Below are 27169 nucleotides of genomic sequence, written 5' to 3'. Positions count from 1 at the left end.
ACATCTTCATTAACCCAGAGGTATGCCTCCCACCTCTCAACACACACACATAAAAATCCAAGAAAATGAACATCATGCAATCTGCAGTGTTGAAAAACCGGAGTATCTACAGTACATCCAAGTTTTGATCTGATCCCTCCTTGTGTGGAATCATGGCATTTAGAAAAGGGTGGAGGGATCTATAGATTTGCAGAAAAATACAGAATTCTGTTATGGGGTGAGTGCAGGAAGCATCAATAAGAAGACAAGCGAAGAAAGAAAGGCGATGCTAATTGAAGCTGAGGAGTTGAGGGAATCCACTTAAGTGAGGCAGCTGGCAGCTACACTGATGATAATCTGTAAATGTGGGAACTGGTGGGCAGACAGACAAAGTATCAGGTGGAGACTGCCCTGACAAACTCTTCCTTCCTAAGCTACTAGGTTTGTTCATGTTATTTTCAATCCATCATTTGGGTAGTATCTGGAACCTGCTTAGCATAGAACCATGTGATGCTGTCAAGGAGATGCGCATATGAGATCCAGTACAGATTGCATGGATATGGACAACCAGCTTGAGAGGTCTACAAAAGATGTCAGAACACCCAGAAGCAAGTGAGTTGAAATTTGTTATTGTTAATGTTGAAAGTCTGAAATAAAAAGCAGCTGAGCATGTAAGAACCCCCATTATATTCTGCTTACCCTTGGGATGTCATCATCGTCTTCGTCATCGCTTTCATCATCTGCAATAGGAGGAGGGTGAGGCTCAGGGCCCGATGTGATGAAGTTTTCATAGCTGAGTTCCATCTTATAATGGCAAGAAGTGTCACTGTCATATTCTGTAATCAATCAAGAAGTCGGGGGGGGGGGGGAGGGAGAGAGAGAGTTGTGCCAATCAACAAATTTGATGAATGCAACATGACCCTTAGTTTAGAGGAAAGCTTCCTGATAGTGCTTTTGTCGCAACAATGGGAGGCTGCAAACGGATAGAAACATGTGAAGCTGCCCTACGTGGAATCAGGCTAATTGGCAGATCTGCCCCAGTGTTGCTGACTCTGGCTGACAGCATCTCTCCAGCGTCTTGGGGAAGGAAAAGACTTCCCAGTTTTGCTAAGGCATCTCCTTTGGAAAATAGGATGATGGACAAGATAAGCCTTTGGTCTGATCCAACTAGTCTCTTTTCTTACCTAGGGTTGCCATATTTCAAACAGTAAAAACACTCCAAAAGTTGTTGAGCTTTCTTTTAAGAAGACACCTCCAAAAATGTGACTTTTTGATGACAAAGCGCCACATTTTGGAAATTCCCCCCAGACGTTCATTACTGCCTTTGAAATCCAGGAAAATCCAGACCTATGGCAGCACTATTTTACCAGAAATCTGAGACATTCTGCATGCATAGTCTGTGTTCTGTCACTGAACTACAAGCTTCTCCCTACTGGCTAAGGGGGAAATATCATTTTGATTGCCAATGATCTAAGTGATTCTCAAAAGGTGGGTTAGAACCACGATAGGAGAGAAAAGCCACCTGGAAGGTAACACTCTGCAGGCTGCCAGAAGCAAAGCTCTGAAAGGAACAACATCAAGTGTGTGACTTTTACAACACTGGGTGGAATCAACGGAGGATCAGGAGTAAACTGACTCTAGATTACAGTTTAGGAATGGCTAATATACCTTGTAACATTGAAACTGGTATAACTGGAATAATCAGCTCACTTCTGCAAATGGGGCACTGGAGTTGGCCTTGGGTTCAACTCCCTGCTCCAACTCAGATAAAATATGAGGCTATTCTGCACAATTGCAACCAGTTTTAAACTACCATGCCAACCTCTAAGGAACTGTGGGTTTCTCTGCTACAGATCTGAAAATTCTTCTTATAGAAATATAGTAGCTACGCCCCGCATTTCAGATCCTCATTTGCAAAGGCAGAATGTTCATGGCCTTCCTTCTAGGGCCATCATAAAAACTAATAAGAAAAAGTTTTTGATTCCTTTCCAAATTCAAGAAGTAATAGTAATAATAATAGAGTGGTACCTCGGGTTAATTACTTAATTCATTCCGGAGGTCCGTTCTTAACCTGAAACTGTTCTTAACCTGAAGCACCACTTTAGCTAATGGGGCCTCCCGCTCCCGCCACGCGATTTCTGTTCTCATCCTGAAGCAAAGTTCTTAACCCGAGGTAATATTTCTGGGTTAGCAGAGTCTGTAACCTGAAGCGTATGTAACCTGAAGCGTATGTAACCCGAGGTACTAGAGTTGCATGCACTTAAATGTCAGTTGCTGTCAGAGCTCCAGTCACCCTCCACTGGCACGCCTAGTCTGTTTTGCTACTAGAGGGGAGCTGCTCTCCTTACGTTGCTGAGCTGTGGCCACAGCGGCAATCCGGCAAGGCGGCCCATGAGTCCCTGGGTCGGAGGCGGTGCTGGTGCCTGCATCGTTATCGCTATCGGAAGCCATGGCAAAAGGCAATGCTTCAAAGTTGGCACTTATTTCTTCTGCGAGGTCGATGCAGAGGTCGGCGGCGTTTCGGTGAGCTTGGCCTTCTGCGTAGGCAAACTGACGAGACCCAAAATTGGCTCGGACTTTGGTGTTCTGCAAGGGGACGGAAGCAAAGCAGAAGGGGTCAACTTGGGACCGCTTTCAGTCTTACGCTCTTTGCTGTACTCTGGCAACACAGGGTTGTGTTGGGCTTACTAAATACTTCTGAGAACTACGGTTTCTGTTGCACAATAACCCAAGAAGCATTTTTTTTAAAATGGTATTACTAATAATGCAGTTGTTGTCCAAAAATGAAAATAGTATTAGAAAAGGAAACATGAAAAGATACTCCACTGTGCTATTAATAATATTGAATATTGAACTCTATATCTAATTATTTGGGTTATTTCTAGCCAGCTTCTCAATTCTGCTGGACGCCTAAATCAGGATACAATTAAATAATTTTAATAATGCATATAAAGTAACAAGGAGAGATTCAGATGAAGCCAAGAGAGGGCATTAAAGCAAGCTACTAAAGCAGTAGTCCGTCTAAGAAAGGAAGATCTGAAGAGCCAGGTTAAAAGGGGCAAGCTCCTGAATCTGTTGCTGGGAATCCAACGCCAAGCCTTATGGAAACTTCTTTATAGATCTCTCTAACCACAAAAAGAATTTTTCTCTACAGAACAAACACATCAGTACCAGGATAGGGGTAGCCAATGTGGTGCCATTCAGACGTTATCTGGCTCCAACTCCCATCAACCCCAGCAAACATGAGCAATTGTCAGAGAGTATGGGGAATTGGATTATTTTTCGTTATTGCTGTTGTTATTGTATTATTATTATTATTATTATTATTATTTTCAAAACAGAACTAAAAAACAACTTTCAAAAGTGAACATCAAAAACAAGGTGAAAACAACCTAAAATACAACAAGATGTATAAAAACATTTCATTTCTTCCCTTAGATGTGTGTGGGCTGGTTATGATTACATAATAGAGAAACAGAGAAAGGTACTTTGCACAAGAACAGGGGGTTTTGCCATAATTTTTGCTCCACGTGTTCAAAGGGCTGGATTTAAGAATAGGATCTGGGGCCAAGCTCTGCTGAACTCTAGCTGGGAGATACAGAGGGTGTTTAACCTGCCTTCTTCTGGATGTGGACGACAGGCCACATTCCCCCAGACACATCCTCCAGGTATGGCCCCAACCGCAGTCCGCAGTATGTAAAATACACCCGGCCTTTGGCTGGCTGCCCTGGAGGAGGAGGGGTGCCTTCAGCCCTTTCCCAGCCAATGCCTGCAACATCACCTAGGGGGAAAGAAAAGGGTTAAAAGGAAAAAGGTTGTCTCTCTCTGCCACTCCTGATGTGGCTCTCATAAGATGCTTGCGGGTTAAGCATAGCCGACATACCAGGAGAGAGGGTCACATCCAGTCTCACACTTTTCCACTGCAGCAAACTGGAACCGTTGTAATGAACAGCCCTTCCGTTGCTGAAACCATGTGAAGAAAGGGGTGAAGCATTAGCTGGAGAAACAATTCACTTAATATTTCACTTGAGCACTAGGAGTATTAAGTCCCTAAAAGTAAACTTCAACAAGCCCATGCTCAACAAGCCAGTGTGGTGTAGTGGTTAAGAGCGGTAGTCACGTAATCTGGGTAACCGGGTTCGCGTCTCCGCTCCTCCACATGCAGCTGCTGGGTGACCTTGGGCCAGTCACAGTCTCTCAGCCCCACTCACCTCACAGAGTGTTTGTTGTGGGGGAGGAAGGGAAAGGAGAATGTTAGCCGCTTTGAGACTCCTTAAAGGGAGTGAAAGGCTGAATATCAAATCCAAACTCTTCTTCTTCTTCTTCTTCAATACCGTAAAGGTAAAGGGACCCCTGACCATTAGGTCCAGTCATGGCCGACACTGGGGTTGTGGCACTCATCTCGCTTTACTGGCCGAGGGAGCCAACGTACAGCTTCCGGGTCATGTGGCCAGCATGACTAAGCCGCTTCTGGCAAACCAGAGCAGCGCACGGAAACACTGTTTACCTTCCCGCCGGAGCAGTACCTATTTATCTACTTGCACTTTTGACGTGCTTTCGAACTGCTAGGTTGGCAGGAGCAGCGACTGAGCAACGGGAGCTCACCCCGTCGCGGGGATTCGAACCGCTGACCTTCTGATCAGCAAGCCGTAGGCTCTGTGGTTTAACCCACAGAGCCACCTGCATCCCAGTTGTTACCATACTGAGATAGCAAAAAACAATCAGACCTTTTGTGGAGCATCAAAGGGCATACAAATGTAAACGGATGTAAATGGGCTTAAGCTCAATACCAGGGGAAAATTACGGAAGGAATTTACACAGAACACCAACACCCACCTCGCTGGTCTCATTCTGGCACCCTCACAACAGAAATAAAGGTTGCCTGATCATGAGTTCCTTAAGATATCCGACACCAGATACTGATACAGTTTGCAACCTACTTGTGGAAGAGGCAGGTGCCCACGGGGTTGGTCCACGCTCCATCACGCTTTTCTGCTTCCGTGGCAAAGCCAAATGAAACAATGGGCCCTGTGTCATCATCTGTATCTCCGTAGGACACTATCTCAATCTCCCAATAGAAGGATGGTGCCTGGAGAAAGGAACAAAGCACACACACGACCACCCAGGGATTAACCCAGAATAAAAGGCACTCCCCAGCACCTTCTGAATCAGTATTTGTGCATGCTTGAACACAGGTGAAGAGGCAACTATACCCATCACGAATTCTCACCTGTACCGGAACTGGTGATGTGGCGTAAATGAAGGTGCCACGAGGCAGCCCTCCACCGGCACTGGGATCCGCAAGGAAAGTCACGGCTGTAAGATGTGAGGAGAACATACAGGCTCGCACAGGTGGGAAGACCCTAGAAGGATTCCAGGTGACTTCCTTGGGCTGAACCAAGAAGAGAAGGGCCTGCATTTAATTATACATAACTGCAATGTGTAAACTGGTTTTTTTGCCTGCAAACTCCAAAGCACACTTAGCAGGAGACATTCATGAACAGATATGCAATTGGGCATTTAATGCTGTAATACTAGCTCATCATCTGCTTTCTTCAGGCACCAAAACAGTTCAAGGAGGAGGCAGGCTAAGCCTCTGCTTATATATTTACCTGCCTTCGGTCTGCCTGGAGAGGTGGCGGTGGGGGCCGAGCGCTGTCACGATACAGCATCCTTAACCTTTCACACTGCACTTCTACAACAAGGAGCCGCTCCCCTAGAAGATTACAAACAAAGCCAGCAACAATGTGCCAGTCAGACCTTAAGATGAGAACGGGGCCATTCACTTCACGGAGTCCTCCTAAACCATATTTTTAACCTCTGAGTGTGATCTCAAAGACCTCCAAGGTAGAATTAGCAAAAGACTTGCTAACTAGCGAAGTCAGATTGTGGCATGTTGTTTCAGCTGTCTATTCATACAGTGGTACCTCAGTTTAAGAACAGCCCTGTTTACAAACTATTCAGTTTACAAGCTCCACAAAACCGGAATTAGTGTCCCGGTTTGTGAACTTTACCTCGGTCTAAGAACAGAAGTCGAACAGTGGAAGGGCACCAGCGGCAGGAGGCCTCATCAGGGAAAGTGCGCCTCGGTTGAAGAACGGTTTTGGTTTAAGAACGGACTTCCAGAACAGATTAAGTTTGCAAACTGAGATACCACTGTATTAGTTTAACCCTGCCCTTCCTTCAAGGAGCTCAGGATGGCAAACGTGGGTTGTACCAAAAACTCCATTTCACCTTCACAACCTCTCAGTAAGAAACTGAGCCAAGACCATCGAGCTTCAAGGCTGATACTCCAGCCAATATACAACATGGACTCCCCAGTTAGATTATACTTCTGCCCCTTTCGCAGTAGATGGTAAAGGTAAAGGGACCCCTGACCATTAGGTCCAGTCGTGGCTGACTCTGGGGTTGCGGTGCTCCTCTCACTTTATTGGCCGAGGGAGCCAGCGTGCAGCTTCCGGGTCATGTGGCCAGCATGACTAAGCCGCTTCTGGCGAACCAGAGCAGCGCATGGAAATGCCATTTACCTTCCCGCCAGAGCGGTACCTATTTATCTACTTGCACTTTGACGTGCTTTCAAACTCCTAGGTTGGCAGGAGTAGGGACCGAGCAACGGGAGCTCACCCCGTTGCGGGGATTCAAACCACCGACCTTCTGATTGGCAGGTCCTAGGCTCTGTGGTTTAACCCACAGAGCCACCCGTGTCCCAGTCCCAGTAGATGACTAATAACTTCTTTCAGCAGTGAGCTACTGGTAGCTTATGGACTCAAACTGGCTTCGAGATGGCAGCTAGTTGGGCTATCATGCTCTTCAGGGGGGTAAAGTGAACCCTTTAAGCTCCATCTGGCTGTAGGAAAGAGAAACTGAGAAATGCTTGCTGTCTGGCATCCTTTTTTTCTCCCTTCAGAACAAATCGCACAGCTGTCAGATGTAAGTAAGTAAGTAAGTAGGACCACTTCTGGGGTGAGGATGTAGCCACTTGCCCTGCTCCAGACTGGTCAAACCTAGTTGCCAACCTTATTTCAATCAAACTGTGGGCGCAAGCCACAGCAAAAACACACACTGTATCTTAAATATGGGCCAAGCTCATTGCTGCATTAAGTAAGACTGAGTTCCTACCAGGGCTGCATTCCTGGGCAACGAGGTTAAGGACTTCCACAGCAGCTGGACACTGCTGGATGAATTCTTCACAGAAGGAGCTATCCTCCAGCAACTGTGCCATCACCAGGCATGCTCTTGGGAGACAGGGCAGAGGAGGAGACAAAAAGGACAACAAGGATTGAAAAATCCTGCTAGAACATGCACGAGATTACACAGATTGCATTGCTGGCAGATCCCTTCTGTGTTGCTGGCAGAAACAAGCGTCTTGGGGAAAATAATCCCTTGCCTGCTAGTTAGGACTACTGGTTTTCGTTGTTCATTAGGTCTCACTGGGCTTTTTGTGATAAAGAAAGTGGTGGGAAAAGGCAATAGAAAGCATGAGATAACAATAGTTGACGCAATGTAATAAAACCTTCCTGCAAACAAATCAGAATGAATGCTCAACACAGGCAACAACCGATTAGGCCAGGGAAAATATTCCTGACCTCCGCGTACATCAGCAGAGGGAGCATAAGCCTACCCCACCCTGATATGCCCTGCCTCCTTTTCCGGCAACCTCCAGGTTGCCACGTTGCGAGTGTGCGCTGTCAAACGTCAGTTGGACACACGTAAATCAGTCATTGCCTGTATACAGTTGTTATCATAGACCCTCCTTGCAAACTTTATGCAAACAAATCAGGATAAATGTTCAGGTTGCCTGAAAGTGGCACAAGTCCTTTCAGTATAGCCATGCACTGTAGCCAGTGGATATCTTTGCTGAATAAAGGGCAAAGACAGACATAATGTAGAGCAGTGAGTGATCTGGAAGTGCACTTGCGGTGCACAGCTGAGATGCCCTTTTGCTCTCTAGGCCAGAGCTCCAAAAAATCTGGTTCTACAAGTTTGAATCAGAAGCCTCCTATCCATAATACTGACGGGCTGCCCTCTGCAATGTCGCCAAAGATTTCTCTTGCATGGAGCAGTTTTGCCCGTCTTTGCTATAATATTCTATATAAAATTTAAAATATTTTAGGCTGCTTTCTAGGCAAATGTCTATCCCAAGGAACTTACAATTAATAAAGTAATGAATCAATTACTAAGTGTTCATTTTACACTTTTAATAATAAATAGGCAAAGTGAAGCTCATCAGATTCACCATGAGCTCTGTCTTCTCTATCTGTCTTCACCCCGTATCCACTTCACTTCTGAGGTGCCATAAGCCCTCTTTTTCCAGGACATGTCCTCTTTTTCATGGGTAGAGGCGTCATAGTGATCCATAGTTAAAAGCAGAAGCCTGCATTTATGTCCTCTCTTCTGCTCTTCAAAATATGGCAACCCTATAGTTTCAACCCACCTAGCAAAGCACCCAGCCCTTTGTGGTACCTGCCTCCCAGCCATAGCTCAACCACTGCCAGAACCGCCACCACTCACCTGGTTCTAATTTCAGCAAGGAGTCGGACCACTGCCATTACTGGAGTTGAGCCATCTCCTGTTGCAGGAAGTGAGGTATGAATAGAGAGACTTCCCTCCTGAGGAAGCAACATGGACTGGACTGCCTGTACTACCTTCTCAGTAATGGACAGTTTATGGAGAGGCAATGCCTGGTGGTGGTGGAGGAGGGGGCACGGTAAAAAGTTAAATTCAAGTTGTTAGTTTCTGGGAAATGAGGGAATTCCTTGGAGTTATATAGCCTCATTATTACATCATCACAAAAACACACTGCACGGTTTAAAAAGTAACAAACCAAGAAGAAAATGGCAAATTAGCCCCAAAATCTCAATGATTTCCATTATATATCACTGGAACAAAACTTTCAAACTTCCTACCTTACAGAATGCCCAAACTGCCCCATGTCAGCTTTTCAAAACAACAACAACAACCCGCTCATGAAGTGCCCCCTCTAAAAAACTGCTCAGATTTTAAACTGCAGCTTGAATTTGACAATTCAGTCCTATAGCCTTGCATGCAACAACTCACCCAGTAGCTACATGTGACAAATAATCTCATGCAGGGAAGTAAGAGGGCTAGCAGAAAACGAATGCATCTCTGTCCCATCTCCAGCATCCCACACGGGTTCTGTGCTGGACAGAGGAAGGGAAGCCTCTCCCTTCTCTCCCAGCCCACTTGGTATGATGCAATTACCTAACCACAACTAACTGAGGCTAGTTTCCTATGTTCCCATGGTAGCCACAGATGAGAAGGCTTCTGTTGAAGCTACTGGGCTCTATAGCAGGGTAGTAAAATAAAACTGCAGGCCAGCAACTTTTGCCGGCTTATTTACACGGTTGAAGTATTACGCTCAGCGTTGGATTTTAAAATGACCTTACCTCTGATCTTGGAACACAGAGCCTAGATAATGGAATAGTTAAAATGTCTGATGCTTGGGAGGTCTTTCTACAGTCTATACTGGTAGGCGGAAATTTGACCGTTGCTATACCTTCCTGTTCATTAATAGATGCCACCACTCCAATGCTTCCTGCTATTCCCCTACCCAAAACCTATTGAAAAGAGAAAGAGGGAACAGTCAGGAATGAAGGTTAGACTGATCTGGGGCTATAAATAATTCACTGCTATGGATGAAGTACCATATTTTTCGCCCCATAGGACGCACCGGCCCATAGGACGCACCTAGTTTTTTTTGGGGGGGGGAATGAAGAAAAAAAAAATTATTCCCCCCCCCCGGTGCGGGGCTTCGCACAGCTCTCCCACGTCTAGCGGAGAGCTGTGCGAAGCCGGAAGCCTGGGGCGTGCTGAGCGCAGCCGCCCCAAGCTTCTGGGTGCAGGCAAGCTCTCCGCTAGCCGTGGGAGAACTGCGTGAAGTCGCACAGCTCTCCCACGGCTTGCGGATAGCTTCCTGAAGCCTGGAGAGCGAGAGGGGTCGGTGCGCACCGACCCCTCTCGCTCTCCAGGCTTCAGTGAAAGCCTGCATTCGCCCCATAGGACGCACACATATTTCCCCTTCATTTTTGGAGGGGAAAAAGTGTGTCCTATAGGGCGAAAAATACGGTAATAAACCTAGCACGCTGCACAGAGAAACATGGCAGCCATAACAGAAAGAATGGCAGTGTTTTATACAGTGGCGTAGCATGGGTTGTCAGCACCCGGGGCAAGGCAAGTAATTTGCGCCCCCCCCCCCCGCTGCACTGTCCCTCCCCCATATAGTCCCTCGCTCTCTCTCCGCACCGCACCGCACACCCCTCCACAGTGGGCGGCAACCCGGCGGCTCGGATCGGATTCGCACAGCCAGCACTGCAGTGAGAGAGAGTGAGTGAGCCAGGTAGGGGCAGAGAGCTGCGAGTGCGAGCGCGCCTCCCCAGATGTTGCGCCCGGTGCGGCCGGCCCCCCCTGCACCCCCCACGCTACACCACTGGTTTTATATCCTCAGACAGAAGCTTTGCCACTGATTTGCAGAACAGAGGGTGGGGTGAGGAATTAAAGGGCGCACGGCCAGTCACCTGCACTTCAGAGCCAATTTTGATCGTCTCTTTGAAGCCACCAAGAGCGCAAAGAGCAGCGACTGCCTGGCGAGCGATCCTTTGAAGCTTGGCGAGTTTCCTTCCGCTGCTGCTGCCATTCTCCAGGATGCTTTCTGCATATTTTCCCAGCTGAGGAATATACATCAGAGCACGCGAAAGGACCTGAAGGAGTATGGGAGAAATATACCAAAAAAGATATTATTTTTCATATATAAATAAAATTGTCCAGTAGCACTTTAGAGACCAACTAAGTTTGTTCTTGATATAAGCTTTTATTTTTCTATAAAGGGGCTTGGCTAGGAAAAGCAAATGGAAAACAAAGACAGGGGTGTGGAGAACTGGTCAATTTCGGCCTTTGTCAACTTTTAGTATCCTTGATACTGGATTCACGCCAATATTTTGTGGTAGGCCCTACCTTTGCATAATTGCTGTCTTCTGACTGAATTCTAGGTGACTTTTTATGTTTACAGAAGAAGCTCGTGTTGCAGTTTGGGCAAGCGACTCCCCAACTTTCATGTTCACACCCAAGAAGCTAAGGATCCTTCCCTGACTTACTTTTTCAGCTGTGGTTGTCCATATCTGAGCTGCATTGGATTCTGGTGCCATGAGCAAGCTGTGGAGCAAAGCAATCACCTCTGCCGCCATGCTGTTTGCTACATGGCCACTTATGAAGGGCCTCACAGGGTCGGTTCTGTTGAGAAAAATGAATGGTGGGCTGTAAATTGCTAATCCACCCCCGTCAGGCCCAAATAACTCTTTGATTAGCAAGTGCGGGTGAAACCAAGTGGATGACAGTAGTGGAAAGATCTGACTCCATGTCATCTTTGCCTGCAGCAGAACCTCAAGCAGAACCCTCAAGGCCTCTCTGCCTGGCCCCACATTTTACCAGCCATACTCCATTAGCCCCTCCGTTGCCTTTTTCTGGCAGGAGAGTGTCCTTGAACTGTGATAACGCTTTCCTGGATAAAGGATGGGAACATGGGTGTGCATGTCAGAAACATAAAGCAAATCAGAAACCTTCAACTTTTGCGTGGCTAGAGTATGAGGCACTGTACAAAGGCAAGACCACCACTGGGATGCAGCCTCTGGAAGATTGCCCACAACGGATTGTGGCCCACACAGCCTGAAAGAGGTTTCCTACCTCTGGTCCACAGGGAAGCTAACTAGGGGTCAGAGTGACCTTGATTAAAGGTAAAGGTACCCCTGCCCGTACGGGCCAGTCTTGACAGCCTCTAGGGTTGTGCGCTCATCTCACTCTAGAGGCTGGGAGCCAGCGCTGTCCGCAGACACTTCCGGGTCACGTGGCCAGCGTGACGAAGCTGCTCCGGCGAACCAGCACCAGAGCAGCACACGGAAACGCCGTTTACCTTCCCGCTAGTAAGCAGTCCCTATTTATCTACTTGCACCCAGGGGTGCTTTCGAACTGCTAGGTTGGCAGGCGCTGGGACCGAGCAACAGGAGCGCACCCCGACCTTTGATTAGACAAACCAATTGTGTGGCCGAGATTATGGCTGTTAAGACCTTTGACTTACAAAGAAAATGACTGTGTATGAGACCTTGGTGCTTGGGAAAAAATGAAGAGGAGAAAAACCTTGTAAGTTGATAAACAGAATGGGAGAGGTCTCATTAGTGGATAAAGAAGGTGAGAAATTCCTTGTTTAGTGACTCAGCAGCTGATAAAGCCATAAGACGAAATCAGCCACAGCATGCGCTTTTGAGAAAATGCAGAAATGGGATGTGCTTACAACTAGTTTGGAGAACTTACAAGAATATTTAAGTTTCTCCCTAGGAGAGTTTGAGCAAACAGGGAGAGTAGAAAGGTCCTATGCCCACCTTTTTGTGACCATCTCTAAGCAACATAGATATATGCCTGTCCCCACTTAAACCTAGGGTAGAAGAGTACAGTCCACTTCCACTCTACATCAGGGTATTCTGGACACCAGCAGAGATTCTGTACCTGGCAAGCTCTGAGTTCCGCTCCCTGCAAATGGAGATTTGTGCTGTTTTCTTTTTGTCCCCAGTTGACAGGCCACTAGTGCTTTCGGGACTGACCGTTTCTACCGGTGGCCCCACGCTCACGATCAATCCGGACTGTGCCCACTTGGTGGCCTTCCGCAAAGCAGCAGCTGCTTCCTCCGTGATCACTTCGCAGCAACCACTCTGAAAAAGAAACAGCTCTTTTGCAACTCACACAGTATTCGGAATGCACGGGCCAATGCCATTTACCCTAAGGCTAACTATCCCTAGAAATCCCTCTTTTTCTAGTCCTGCAGGCTAACTACAAAAGCATCAATTGGCAAGCCTCATCTTCTTGCTGGGGGAAAAATTGTAATTATTATTTTCACTCTTGGAAAGCAGATTAAGCTATTCACACAATTAATTTATTTTGCCCTTACTTTGGTCATATCTCGATCCATCTTAACCACCTTCTCCATATTGGCTCCTGTTCCAAGGCGAAATGGCCGACCTTCTGAGCTACTGCAAAGGGAAGGATAAAACACAGAATAAATGTTGGCTGCGGCATCCAGATTTCTTAACTGCGTTCTACAGAGCTCAAATTACCTCAGCAATGGCTGAAGCACTTCATGAGATGACTGGTCTTCCCGCTTATGTATAAAAATGGAAAGTTTGCCATCCACAGCCTCACTCTCTTCTCCTGGATCTTTGTCTCCTTTAAGGGAACCTTTTGGGCTGGCTTTTGTCAATGAAGTATCAGGTTCAGAAGCAGTTGGAGAAAGAACCGTCTGACATCCTGCAAGTGAGGAAAACAAGCTTTAAGCAATAGCTGCAAACACATTCTATACCTAAGAAATTTAATTCAATTCATAGTTTGCCCTACACCAAGCTACAGGAATGGGCCAGATAATCACATAACTCCTAGCTACAACGATGAGACCATCTATTGTCCTAATCCTGAAGTATCTCCGGCTTCCAAAGGTCAGTTTGGGGGAAAAGGTCTCACACTGATTCCAAAGGGTGTAGGCTTGGTCTATAGATATGCATATGCAGCAAAACGTGATGGTAGAGTCCTGCTTGGACTGTAATACAGTGGTGCCTCGCAAGACAAAAAGAATCCGTTCCGTGAGTCTCTTCGTCTAGCGGTTTTTTCGTCTTGCGAAGCAACCCCATTAGCGGATTAGCGGCTATTAAAGGCTTATGGGATTAGCGGATTAGCTGCTAAAAGGCTATTAGCATCTTAGTGCCTTAGAAAAAGGGGGTGGGGAGCGGAAAAAAAATCGCAGCAACTCTCAAGACATTTTCATCTTGCAAAGCAAGCCCATAGGAAATTCGTTTTGCGAAGCACCTCCAAAACGGAAAACCCTTTCATCTAGCGGGTTTTCCGTCTTGCGAAGCATTCGTCTTGCGGGGCACCACTGTACTTGAAACTGCAAACAGGAATATTGAGACACTAACGGGTTAACACCACCTCCCCACAATCGCCTAGGTCAGACAAAAACATCTAGGATTTGAGAAGTTTAGCTAGCTCCTGAGACCTCTTTTCCCAGTTCTGATCTTTTGCTAAGTTAAACCACAGAGCAATGGAAGAGGGAAAAGGAAGCCTTGCTAGTTTTTTCTGGCACATGGTTTTTACTTCAAAGAACATTCAAAATTGGCATTTCTGTCTGCAGGAAAATCATTTCACGGTGGCGTCTTAAGATCCACTGCACTGGAGAACAAACTTGCAGCATGAAATGGTCCTGTCCTGTCCTAAGGATATTGCATGTGCAGACTGAGACTTACAATTTGAGCAATAGAGGTTCTCTGGGGAAGAAAAGCCCAGACTTGTGGTCCAGCTACTGGGAGCATCTCTCTGAAAAGCCTTGAGGTCCAGGCTAAGCACATATATGGGAGGCTTGAGACAAGACTCCAAGGCAACCTTAAAGGCTGAGCTGGAACATAGGGGTGGAAGTGGCTTGTAGCATCTGCTGGTCCAGACCCCCCAAAAGGCTATGGGAGATCAGGGCAGACAATGGAAGCACTGAGGCAACGTGCTTCTGTGACCCACCCCTGTAACGTTTTGTGGAGGTTTCCAAGCTGTTATAAAAGGAGGATCACAAAAGTGAAAGATGCTCCCTGAATTCTCATGCAACAATGATTAGTTTCTCAAGATCTTGAGCATTCCCTACCTGGTACCACGTAATCAGCCAGTTTTGCTAAGAGCAGGGAGGCAATTTTAGAAGCTGGGTCACTGGGGTCATCCTGCTCACTGTTCAGGGAGGGCACAGAGTAACTCCAGGGTGGCAATTCAACATTCCCACAGTCCTCAACACTCATGAGTGGAAGAGCAGCACGGCAGAGTTGAAGGATGATGAGGACCAGCTTTGGAGAGGGACGCTGGTCCAAGAGCAGAGAGAGAAGTTTGGATACACAGGCTGGTTGGCTTAGGATTGCTTTGCCAATGTGACTCCTGAAAGAAAATAAACACCAACAGCTTTCAATGCATTTTTTTAAAAAAGATCTGTCTGTCTGTCTGTCTGTCTGTCTAGCACCTACCCTTTTCAACTCTCTGGCACCCTATCTGCATAACCTAGCAATTCTAAAGTATAGATGCCTTTTTCTCTCGCAAGATTGAATGTATTGCCCTCGGCTATACTTGAGGGGCGATTCCAACAGATTCCACACGAAAAATGCTTATGTCTCTGTGGAGATGGCAGTACCAAATCGGTAGCGCATGCCCTTCTGGCTTGCACTCTTTATAAAGACTTGAGGAATGAGGTTATCACCCCTCTTTTATTGTCCATTCCAGGTCGCCCAGCCACCGCAACAGTGTCCTTTCTCTTCGCAGATCAAGATGAGCAGGTGACAGCAAAGGTTGCAAGGTTTTTAGCTGGGGCAATTAGAATAAGATCCACTATTTGACTATTGATTCAAAACCTTAAAATGTATTTTATATACCGTATTTTTTGCTCTATAAGACTCACTTTTTCCCTCCTAAAAAGTAAGGGGAAATGTGTGTGCGTCTCATGGAGCGAATGCAGGCTGCGCAGCTATCCCAGAAGCCAGAACAACAAAAGGGATTGCTGCTTTCACTGCGCAGCAATCCCTCTTGCTGTTCTGGCTTCTGAGATTCCGAATCTTTTTTTTGTTGTTTTCCTCCTCAAAAACTAGGTGTGTCTTGTGGTCTGGTGCGTCTTATAGAGCGAAAAATACGGTAATTGACTTTTTATTTCTATTCTTTGTATATTGTGTTGCTGCTTTATTGCTATGGCCAATGGATGACGCAAATAAAGATTCACACACACACACACACACACACACACACAGAGTGATATCTCTGGATGTGAACGAGATCCGTTCCGGAGCCCTGTTTGCATCCTGAAGCGAACGCAACCCGCGTCTGCACATGCGCAGGTCACGATTCGCCGCTTCCATGCATGCACATGACATCATTTTGAGCATCTGCTCATGCACGAGCGGCGAAACCCGGAAGTAACGCACTCCATTACTTCCGGGTCACTGTGGAGCGTAACCTAAAAACGCTCAACCTGAAGCACATTTAATCCAAGGTATGACTTGAAACAAAATCAGGTGAAAACAGGATGTTCTATACAACTTGGGTTCCAAGCCTGGCAAAATTGTTCTAAGTGATTTCTCAACTGGAGAGTAGAAACAGAGCTAAAAAGACTAGAATCAATGCATCTTCAATCAGGGAACGATTGTGAACTGTAACCATTTATTTGGGATGTGTTTCTGCTACTGCTGGGATTAACAGTGGGTTTGTTTGGCTTTTTGTTTAAAATGACCCTTTGGGGGCCAAATTACAAGGCAACCTTTTCCACTTTCCATGGAAAAAGGCAGGAGGACAGCTCTCACAACAACACAGCTTTGGGCAAAAGAAAAGGCATTGAAATTGGCTGGGTCATTTTAAACGACAAAACCTTCCCTATGACTTCCCACAAAATTCAAGGGACACAACAAGATTGCGGAGTCAACTCAAATTAATCTTCCTGTTTACATTAATGACACAACATACTAAGAAGAAAATGTGCTACAGGAAACTGTGGGTGTTCTGCCACCCAAATGGATTTTGGTCCAGTAGCATAGCATATCAAGCTGCTCAAATATACTTGATTTATGATTCACTCAAAAATTTTAATTGTTTTGTGTGTTTTTTTTACTCCAAAGCTCTGCCACCAACATTACTAAAATGAGTTCATTTTAGTCTAAAGTGTGATCCAGAGACCAAGAATTTGGCAGTACCTAGACAGATCATTCAGGAGACTGAGCACATCTTGCAGGGCATCATTCCCAGCTGCCTGGTTGCCACAGCACTCTGTGGCACGTGCCAAGTGGTTGGTTAAGAGACTGGAGACCTGGCGAGCCAAACCGGAGTGCACAGCCTCAGTTGATCCACCTGCAAAAGGGATATAAATGGGATCATAGTTGATGAGATCCAACTAAAACACACTGAAAGGTATTAGAAAAAGGAGAACACCTATAATGAAAAATGTAGATTGGAGGTTGTAGAAACATTTATTGATTTATAAAAGTATTTAAATACCACCCACTCATAAAAGATCAGGTGGTGTACAGCAACAGAAAAACAACAAAAAAGCAGTATAGTCCTGAGTAGGCCTTTTAGACATAACAAAAATGTCTACAAACTCAACAAAAGTTTGGCGTTGTAAAACTTGAGTTAGAAGATGGTTGCTTTTGATTTAGATGCCCTCCTGCACAGGAAAGTCAAAAGTCCACAGGAGAATTAGAAGTATAATAGGATGTTTTGCTCAGGAAGTTTTGCACAGGAGTGTCAAAAGTTCAGAGTCTGGCAGGAGCCAAGGAGAAAAATAAGCATATCCAAGAGTATCTCCTGATTAGGTAAAAGGGGATGAGGTGGGAAGTGATAATGCTGTACATTAGTCTGAAAAAGTTGAGAAGTCAGAAACTTGAAAAATTGAAGAGCTGCAAAAAGGGATGAGATGCTTTACAGGCGTGGCCAAACTTGGCCCTCCAGCTGTTTTGGGACTACAACTTCCATCATCCCTAGCTAACAGGACCAGTGGTCAGGGATGATGGGAACTGTAGTCCCAAAACAGCTGGAGGGCCAAGTTTGGCCATGTCTGCTTTAAGAGAGCTGCAGCATTGGAAAATGAGAGTGTAGATGGACAATGAAGCAAAAAGGAGCCAGGGGAGTTTTACACTAAGTTTATTGCCACTGAATACTCAGTTCAACCAAAAGCTTTCGTATCTTTTTACTGCACAAATATGTTGTCAAGCATCTTAGTTCACATAACCAGGGCCAGGCCTGCAAGCCCCTCCTACCTTCCTCTTTTTCCCATTCGACACAACGGTTGGCTAGCACTTGGAACGCAGCCCAAGCCATGGTGGCCACTTTCTGCTTCTTTGTTTGCTTCTCATTGGAGCTGGATTCGGTCTGGCTGCTTAAACTGCACAAGCGATCCATCAGCTGGACGAGGCCACTCCGCACCAGGCACTTCTCTTCACTCCTGCCCAGAAACATGAACCACAACAGTGGGGTGACAGTAACATTTTAGTCCTCTTAATACACGCCCAAGTTGAAACCACACAACAAATATACAGCGTCTGTCAATCTCATTTCCTGCTTTGCTGCTGTATATAATACCATGGTGTCTTGTGCTTAACTATTTTCATTGTTCTAATTATATTCTGAATGCTGAGTCCCATGGTGAAGCTATGGCCAAAAAGAAGAGCGAGATCTTTAACTATCTATAGGCAAATTTGGACTGATACGGGCTGCCTTGGCATTCTCAATGCAGTGTGGAGTTGCTCTAGCCCTTTTCACACTAGGGCTCTTTAGAGCTACTAAGGCATTGCTCTTCCACAAGCATCTAGAAACTGAATTACTGCTACAGTTCTACATAGCATTCAATGTATGCTCCCATACCCCAATAATAATCTCAGTATGCCTATTCTCATAGGCAAGATTCTAATATGTTTATTCAGAGGTAAATTCCTTTCAGTTCAGTGGGACTTGGTGCTTTAAAAAAGTGTCAGTGTCTCCCTGTTTGGTTTAAAGCAGTTTCTATTTCTCCCAGTCCCCCTTGATTAGTTTCTTCTTCAACCAGGTCAGAAAAGAACTAGTTTGGGGTGGGGGGAAGAACTAAAGGGCTGGTATCTGGAAGAATCAGGAACTGCTCTAAACTGCATCAAAATGGGGAGACCTTTATGCCATATACCAGAAGTCAGACAATTGTTCCGTCCAGCTCAGTTACATTGACACTGATTGGAAACCTGGGGAGCCACTTTGAAACAGGACTCTTTCCCATCACTACCTGAATACGCTGGTGATTGAATCTGGGACCTTTTGTGTGCAAAGCATGTGTTCTACCACTGAATTACCGTATACGCCCTTCTCATAATAACCAATTAAAGGGCTGATTTCAGAGAGACATTACTGAAATTGGCCTTTTAAGCATTTCCTATACAGTGGTACCTCGGGTTAAGTACTTAATTCGTTCCGGAGGTCATTTCTTAACCTGAAACTGTTCTTAACCTGAAGCACCACTTTAGCTAATGGGGCCTCCTGCTGCTGCAGCTGTGCTGCCGGAGCACAATTTCTGTTCTCATCCTGAAGCAAAGCTCTTAACCCGAGGTACTATTTCTGGGTTAGCGGAGTCTGTAACCTGAAGCGTATGTAACCTGAAGCGTATGTAACCCGAGGTACCACTGTAATCATTCCCTCCTGGTCAGCAGCCCTGACGAAATCAATTTGTATTTACTTATCTAACTTTTTATTAGCACAACTGCACCTGATAAAAATATTACCAGTAATTCAAAATGAGATTGGGGGGAAACTCAGTTTGCGAAGACAAAATTCCAGCGGTGGGAGAAGGGGTGGCATAACAAAACATTCCAATGGCAGCAGTGCAACCAGAAAAGGAACACAGAAAGGTAAGGGAGGCATCGCCACCCACTTTTAAAAACGCTTCTCATGAACAATTGCAGGTTATTGGTAAAGCTTGATTTTGGACACGTTTCCTCATGTAACAGGATACTCTGCTCACAAGCTCTCCCACGGTGGAACATGCCTACCTGGTGTATGGTATCGTGCACAGCAGGCCAATGCTGTTTGCACACGCAATGGGGTAGCGAGCGCAGAGTGCCACCACAGAGGTCATGGTCTCCCCAAAGGCTTCCTGAACTTGCTCCACCATCCCACCGCAGGTGAGTTCTTCAATTCTGTGGGAAGTTAAACAGTCAGGCCCTATTAAAACAGACTTTTCAAAAACATAAACTGCTCCAAATCCCTGGAGGATGCAAGTGTGAGGTGCGATGTAAGATAGAAGGGACTTTTTCGCATTGAGCCAGCCCTGCGTTTTAGCAGCTTGCTGCAATTAATACCCACACCCTTGAAAAGAGCAAAACAAAATCCAATCTGAGAGATGGAAGAATAAAAAAAAAAAAATATGAAGGGAAGAGGGAGTCAGAGGCCTGTTAAATTACAGACTTATGCTGCTTTTTAAACATGAATGGTCTTTCTTCAGGGAACCCTGCAGACTGGCAAGTTGGACTTACTGTGACATGTTGTTCTGGTCAATGCATTCAATAAAGGGGTGCCAATTATTACACACTTGCCTAAAGAATTTGTTCAGCTTTCAAATTTGTCGGAACCTTGGCTTTAGCAATCAATTTCAAGGCGGTCTAACCAACCACCACTCAAAGGTGTCCCTGTGATACGGTCTCATGCCACGAGCAGTGCCATTTGGGCCATCTCCAGAGTTCCTTCAATAAGTCTGTTTCTGAAGATAAGGCTGACTCCCTCACCGCCTCTGCCAACAATCCACATTCCCCTCCAGCCCTCTCCAGATGTGAGTCTCTGAAGGGAACTTACCGGGGGCCTCCTTGAAGCACCATTGTGACTGGACCCACAAGATGCGTCACACCACCAACACGAACAGCTGCTGTCAGGAGCTCTCGCATGTGCACCAGGGCCTGTTTTCTGGTGTTTCCACGGCGCCACCGAGTCTGAGCAGCTAATAGGAAACTGCTGCTCGACACCTATGAGAAAGGGATGGGTGAATCCTGTGACGCTGCCGCTGGGGACATCAGCAATGTTTCTGTTTGTGATGGCTGGCTGGTTCAGAGCGTACCATCTTCCGTGAAGCATGCAAAGTGAGGGTTACTAATAAAAAGTTGCATGTAGTGCAGGGGTTGCCAATGAAGCGCTGCGGATGCCAGCGTGCTATGGTGCCCACAAGTCTCAGTAAATATCCCTTCAAAAAGCCACAATGCACAAGTGGCTGTTTACTCTTCCTGCTCAATTCCTGGCTTGCACTATGTCCCCTTAAACATGCCCACAGTTCACTGGATGCCAAAACTAGACCCCTGCCACTCCTTCCATTCTGAACAGGATTTAGGGTTAATAGCTATATATTGTAGTCCTACACACTTCTGAAATCAGGTCTCAGTCTCAGGCATCTCCAGCTAAGAGGATCTCAGGCAGCAGATCTGGGTCATTTGCAGTTAAAAGTAGACCAATGGCCTTAATATAATGCAGCTTCAGATGTATAATGACTTTCGACAATGTGAGCCTTTCTACAAGGTTTCTACAAACCCCGAAGTTCAGCAGGTGAGGAAAGGGGTCTCTTGGTCATGATGCCCATTTATGGAATAGTCTTCCCAGAAAAGTTCACCTGGTGATAATGTTGGTATCTTTTTGGTGCCAGGCAAATACTTTTTAAATCTGCTTGGTCATTCCAGCACATTATGTAGCTGGTCAAGCATGCTTTTCATGGCTTGCTGGATTTTGAAGATTTGATGATTCTTCGCTGGTACTGCTTTTACCTAGTGTTCTATTGTAATGTGTTTGTTACTTTTATTCTATACAGCCCTGGGAGACATTGTTTTGTTGCAGAGCATGCACAGGTATGAGAATTCATGCTCTTTGACTGCAACAGTCTGATAGGCACACTAACTTCTGTCACTGGCATGACTTACTGCTTGATCAGGATTGGTCCCGATGAAAGCAAACAGCTGCCCCAGCAAGACACTATAGGTGGGCTTGTCTCGGCTGTCCTCAATGGTGAGAGACTGAAGAAGAGTAAAAGAGCTGCTTCTGTGGCTAGTCACATGGCGCCGCCTACAGAGAGGAAAAACAGATCTTATTAGGGAGATTCAGTCACCTCCAATTACACTGAGAGGGTAACGAAACACTGGCTGAACTTAAGGGAAGTGAGAGACAACATATACCTCTGGCTTGACCGCGTGAACTCTAGGTCATCATTTGCAATCATTTCAAGATCAGATGGTGCTGACATACTGCGGAGGAAAACAGGCTGGCGAACAGCATGGGATATCACCTTTGTTTCTGACGCTGATTTGCAAGCTGTAATGTTAAGGGAACAGAAAGAAGCTTTGGTTTATTATTATTATTATTATTGCTGCTGCTACTATTTCTATACCTCTCTTTATCCAAAGATCCCAGGGCTGTGTACATTAAGAACATAATTTCATAATTTATGCAGCATAATAATAAAATAATCATAATAACAGTCCCTACCCCATCCCCACATTTAAAGAGAAATGCTTTTGCCTGGCACCTAAAGACATGTAATCATGGTGCCACCACAGAAAAGGCCCGATTCTGTGCTGTCACCCTCTGAACCTCCCAAGAGCGTGGGGACATAGAGAAGAGCCTCGGATGACAAACACAGGTTCCGTGTCAGTTTATATGCAGAGAGGTAAGGTTTTATAGGTCAGCACCAGCACTTTGAATTGGCAGCCAGTGCAGCTGGGCCAGGATCGGCGTTATATACTAAAACAGTTTCGTTCTGGTGAGCAACTTGGCTGTCAAATTTTGCACCAGCCCCGTGTATAACAATTGCAGTAAGCCAACATAGAGGTTGCCAGAAAGTTAGGCTATCCCTGTCCAGATAGGGGCATATCCAGGTCACCAGCTGAAGCTGATGGAAGGCACTCTGCGCTACTGAGACCACCTGAGTCTCAAACGACAGTAATGGATCCAGGAGCACCCACAAGCTATGTACCTGCTGCATACAATCCCCTCCAACCCCTTCCTTGCTCCAAATGAGGTTACATAAGATTAACAGAAACAAAGACAGGTTATTAATAAAAACTTATATCGGCTGGGACTACTGTTAATATGTTATACCTCTCTTTGTTCTTTGTAAATTCGATTTTCTTTGTATTATGGCATGTTATATTTACATTTAGGAGATGAAACATTGCTGCTGCTTTCTTCTTGCTTCCTACTTTCATTGCTGAGTTTCTACTCTTAAGCAGCTTGCAAATTGCAGGAAACACTGCACTGAGAGCATCTTTCGCTTTAAGACATCAGATTCTTTTCTCTCCTTACCTGGTGTCTCTGCAGGTGTGCCAGATATACTCCTGGTAAGCCCAGACTGTGCAGCAATGGTGACATGCAAGAGTAGCTCTGCTCGGTTCATCAGGCTCTTGACCAGTGTTTTTGTTTTACCCATGGGATGCAAAGGCTTCTGAAGCAGAGAGTTCACTTCTTGGAAGAATTTCTCCCTAAAAAGCAGTGAAATAAAATCCCACAGAGTTTGGCTGTCCATTAGATCTTCAGAAACACGTTGGTAGAGAACATGCAATGCTATTCAAATCTGAGGTTGCATTAGGAGAAAACCTGGATATTGGGAACCTCAGACTGGAACTTACAAATGTACCAGCCCACACATACTAATCAAATAAACCACCCAAATAAAGAGAACAGAATCTCTACTGAATTCAGCAGCCACACTAACCTGAGTGAGAGAACCATATTCTCGAGATCACTTCCATCAAAAGAAATCTCTTTCATTGAACACAAAAGCTCCAATTCTTTCATTTTGCTCTAGAGAGAAGGGGAAAATATACTGAAAAGGGAGGTCAGATATTGCATTTTTAGGTTGTATAGTGCCTTGCGATATTTTATAGGAAAGAATGGTTATTATTTTTTTAATGAATAAATAGAATAGAATATATCTGATTCAGGAGATAATGTGGAGTTTTTGTTGATTACGTCGACAGGAAATGTCCACTTCCATCTGTGAAATAGACTCCATCTTTCCTCTTCAGTGGACAGATCCAGCAAAGAATTGGTGCTCTGAGCTAGTTGCACCGGATGCATTAGGAGGCAAAGAACGCATCAAGATTCAGTTCCTTTCATTTGCAAACTAAGAATCAACCTGACTGATTAGCCCAGCCTTCCCCAATTTGGTGGCCTTCAAATAGGGATGGACAAATTCAGTCAATTCCAGTTTCTCATATTTTTAGTCTTAAATTCAGTTTGACACTTTCTGCATCAGTTTACAATTTTAAAAAATCCTCGCAAAAATTCTCCGGCATTTTAGTGTGAATTTCTCCTACTATACACATTTCCTAAAATATACTGTATTTTGAATGCTATTTTCACCAATATATGCATTTTAATGCATGTTTTCCTCTAAATCACATATTTTTGTACACATTCTTTGGTTGGAGAACTCCATTACAAAATCTGAAGAAGTGTGAATTTTGAAAGACAGCTGCACTACGGTTCAAAATATTGTTCCAGGAAGTATGAATTAGGAAAGTTCACTTTAAAAGTGGACCAACAAAATTTTCTCCTCCGCCCCTTCCCCCAGCTCTTTCGGACAACATCTCCCATCATGGCTGGGGCTATTGGGAGCTGGAGTCCACAACATCTAAAGAGCGACAGGTAGGGGAAGGCTAGATTAGCACATATCAGGAAGAGACTCTAGTTCCAAAAGGGTAAAGACGCTTCAGGTAGGTAAAGGCAGGAAACTCCCACCAAATATTAGCTGGAAAGGAAATACATATCCGCAGAAATTAGTTAGGCCTTAAATGCACAGACAATGCCTTTGCAGAGCACCTTCCCCTTACCACCAGATCTCTAATTGACTTCAACATCCCTCTACATTAGGGTTATGAGACATCCCCGGTTCCCGGGGACAGCCCCCGGATTTGCAAATCTGTCCCAGGACAAATTCCGTCCCCGGAATGTCCCCAGATTTGCAAATCTGTCCCTGGGAAACGTGGCAGCGGCAGCCTCAGCAGCCCAGAGCCAGCCTAGTAGCACAGTTGACTCTGACTGGCTTCAGGAGCTGCTTGCTGCCACTGCCGAGGGGGAACCGGGGACGACCCGGGGTACAGATTTCCTGCCACCTTCCCCCTTTATTTTGACAAATCGGGGGAGCACAACAGCAGCAAGAATACTCATCGCACAGTATTGGAAGACACAAGAACTACCCACTCTGGAAGAATAGCAGATGAAAGTAATGGACTATATGGAATTGGCAGAAATGACCGGCAGAATCAGAGACCAGGGAGAAGAGACGGTGGAAGAAGATTGGAAGAAATTCAAAGATTATCTACAGAAATATTATAAGATTAATGAATGTTAGAATGACATCAGATTGAACGTAAAAGGTTATTAGTAAAAAGGTGTAAAATTAAAAGATTCAATATTTTAAGATATCAAGGAGATCAAGATATATTAAGATATCAAAATCAAGATAAATATGATTAAATATATGAATTGGAATACAGTGAGGGGAGGTGTGGGGAAGTCTGGGAAATAAGTAAACGCAATAAATATTATGAAGATGGAATTGTTTTTATTTCTTCTTTTTTTCTCTTTTTTGCTGTTTTTTGTCGTTTTGTGTTTCTGTAATTTTGTATTTTTCTGTTATTTCTTGTTTCTTTTTTTATGTAAAAACTTTAATAAAATATATATATAAAAAAAGAAAAATTGGGGGAGGCTCGTGAGTTGCGGGTGGGCGGCCGTTGCCCAGGAAAGGGGTGCAAGGTGTGCGGCTTCTCTGCCAGGCAAGGTGCAAAGCCCTTCTTTCACACCCTGTGAAACATAAATGCGCAGTGTTTTTAAAAAGCCGGGCAACGGCCAGCTGCCCACAACTCCTAAGCCTCCCCCGATCAGACAAAACAAGGGCCCCTTGGTGCTACATAGGAGACCCTAACTCTACTGTTTCAGACAGGAGTCTTTCCCAGCCTTTCTAAAGATACCCAGGCCTTTTGCATGCAAGGCAAATTTTCTGCCTTCACCAAACCTTTCCCCCTTCAGTCTAAAGAATTTGAATTATACTGAAACAATTACCCAGAAGAAGACCCATTTTCTAAATTGTCTGGCAGGAGTAGAACACTGGCAACTATTTTTACAATTCCCTCAAACTGCTCGCTTCCAGTTGCTCGATTTTATTACCCTGACATACTGAGGAAACCCTCGGATCCTTTGGAGACGCCTTTCCCTTACCTCTATGCCTGCAAAACCCGGCTGTTCCTGGAAGAAACAGCAATCAGCATTTGCAGCTTAATTTCCAGCATGGGGTCGATCAGTCAGTCTGCTTCAAAGTGCCCATGATCTGTTCTTGGGCACTAATAAAGCCAGCACAAGGTTTTATAGGAAGAGGGAAAGAGTACAGCAATTCAGAGAAAGCATTGCCTGAGTTCCTCCGTTCTTACCAGCACTGAAGGGGATCAACATATGATACTCACCTCGTTAAAATGATAGTCATAAAAGAAGGGCACATTGTTCTCCAATTTCCCATGCATGGCATCTTCCACTTCACTTTGCCATTTCTGTTCTAATTCGGCGACACTCTGGGCAAAAAAAGAAAGAAAGAAAGGGGGGATGTGAAAGTGTTGGAGCATCATTAGCCTACCCAAAGGTAAGGGGAAATGTGCTCAGTGTGCTAAGAATATAAGGGTCCCCTTGGAGATATACATCTTAATTATAAAAGGCCCACCATCTTCTTTCTCTACACCGGAAATTAATTTTTTTGTAGCATTTTTACCTGCAATTGTCTTTCCATGGCATTTAGTTTCTTAAACGTTTCTCCCATAATTTTACAAAGCAAGTCATATTCTTCTGCATGCTCCTCTTGATACTGGAAGTTTATGAGGGACTGGAGTGCATCAACCAGGTTCAAATGTTTGATCACACACGAAACTACCATTTCTTCCATTATGTCCGGCTGGATGACCTCTCTGTTGAAGGTAAGAATCAAAAACGAAAAGCTGGTAAAAAGGTTTTTTGGCAAATGGGCATGACAATTCTGTAGATTCGTTTGGCCTGAGAGTGTGGGCCCACTGTGAGGGGAGGAAAGGGCTGTACAGTGGAACCTCTACTCACGCACGGAATCCGTTCCAGAAGTCCATTCGTGAGTTGATCTGGGTCGCTGGTAGAAGCGCTGTTCTGCGCATGTGAATTCGGCGGCACCATTCTGCACATGTGCAGATGGCAGCAGCCGCTTCTGCACATGCGTGAATCGCGGCAAACCCAGTATTTACTTCTGGGTTTGCTGCGGTCGCGAGTCGAATTGTTTGCGAGTAGGAGCGGTGGTAAGTCGAAGTTCTATTGTATAAGGGACCAGTAATCTACCAACAGGGACGTGGATGGCACTGTGGGTTAAACCACAGAGCCTAGGACTTGCCGATCAGAAGGTTGGCAGTTCGAATCCCTGTGACGGGGTGAGCTCCCATTGCTCGGTCCCTGCTCCTGCCAACCTAGCAGTTCGAAAGCACCTCAAAGTGCAAGTAGATAAATAGGTACTGCTCCGGCGGGAAGGTAAACAGAGTTTCTGTGCGTTGCTCTGGTTTGCCAGAAGCGGCTTAGTCCTGCTGGCCACATGACCCGGAAGCTGTACGCCGGCTCCCTCGGCCAATAAAGCGAG

General features: G+C 45.4%; 1 protein-coding gene across 6 annotated transcripts in view; it reads right to left on the bottom strand.

The window, feature by feature from the left end:
* HECTD4 (HECT domain E3 ubiquitin protein ligase 4) overlaps nucleotides 1–27169 on the bottom strand; it is a 118546-nt gene that overhangs the window by 29258 nt on the left and 62119 nt on the right. For 3 of the 6 annotated variants that reach the window (XM_083453545.1, XM_083453546.1, XM_083453547.1), the window contains exons 26-51: nucleotides 26291–26483; nucleotides 25992–26096; nucleotides 23243–23331; nucleotides 22834–23009; nucleotides 21708–21843; nucleotides 21456–21597; nucleotides 20350–20516; nucleotides 19551–19697; nucleotides 17799–17983; nucleotides 16737–16890; nucleotides 14663–14943; nucleotides 13098–13287; nucleotides 12932–13013; nucleotides 12493–12695; nucleotides 11091–11226; nucleotides 10515–10697; nucleotides 9387–9557; nucleotides 8491–8660; nucleotides 7099–7214; nucleotides 5592–5695; nucleotides 5210–5392; nucleotides 4920–5068; nucleotides 3863–3942; nucleotides 3597–3760; nucleotides 2328–2565; nucleotides 679–815 (exon numbers count right to left, since the gene is read on the bottom strand). In XM_083453545.1, coding sequence (XP_083309671.1) covers nucleotides 679–815; nucleotides 2328–2565; nucleotides 3597–3760; nucleotides 3863–3942; nucleotides 4920–5068; nucleotides 5210–5392; nucleotides 5592–5695; nucleotides 7099–7214; nucleotides 8491–8660; nucleotides 9387–9557; nucleotides 10515–10697; nucleotides 11091–11226; nucleotides 12493–12695; nucleotides 12932–13013; nucleotides 13098–13287; nucleotides 14663–14943; nucleotides 16737–16890; nucleotides 17799–17983; nucleotides 19551–19697; nucleotides 20350–20516; nucleotides 21456–21597; nucleotides 21708–21843; nucleotides 22834–23009; nucleotides 23243–23331; nucleotides 25992–26096; nucleotides 26291–26483 — 4081 coding nt within the window. The remainder of the gene's footprint in view (nucleotides 1–678; nucleotides 816–2327; nucleotides 2566–3596; nucleotides 3761–3862; nucleotides 3943–4919; nucleotides 5069–5209; nucleotides 5393–5591; nucleotides 5696–7098; nucleotides 7215–8490; nucleotides 8661–9386; nucleotides 9558–10514; nucleotides 10698–11090; nucleotides 11227–12492; nucleotides 12696–12931; nucleotides 13014–13097; nucleotides 13288–14662; nucleotides 14944–16736; nucleotides 16891–17798; nucleotides 17984–19550; nucleotides 19698–20349; nucleotides 20517–21455; nucleotides 21598–21707; nucleotides 21844–22833; nucleotides 23010–23242; nucleotides 23332–25991; nucleotides 26097–26290; nucleotides 26484–27169) is intronic. The other 3 variants (XM_083453548.1, XM_083453549.1, XM_083453550.1) reach the window with 1 other exon arrangement.

The sequence above is a fragment of the Podarcis tiliguerta genome (genome assembly GCF_965153285.1).
Source record: "Podarcis tiliguerta genome assembly, chromosome: 8".
NCBI lineage: Eukaryota > Metazoa > Chordata > Lepidosauria > Squamata > Lacertidae > Podarcis > Podarcis tiliguerta.
This window is presented reverse-complemented; position numbering and strand designations above follow the sequence as displayed.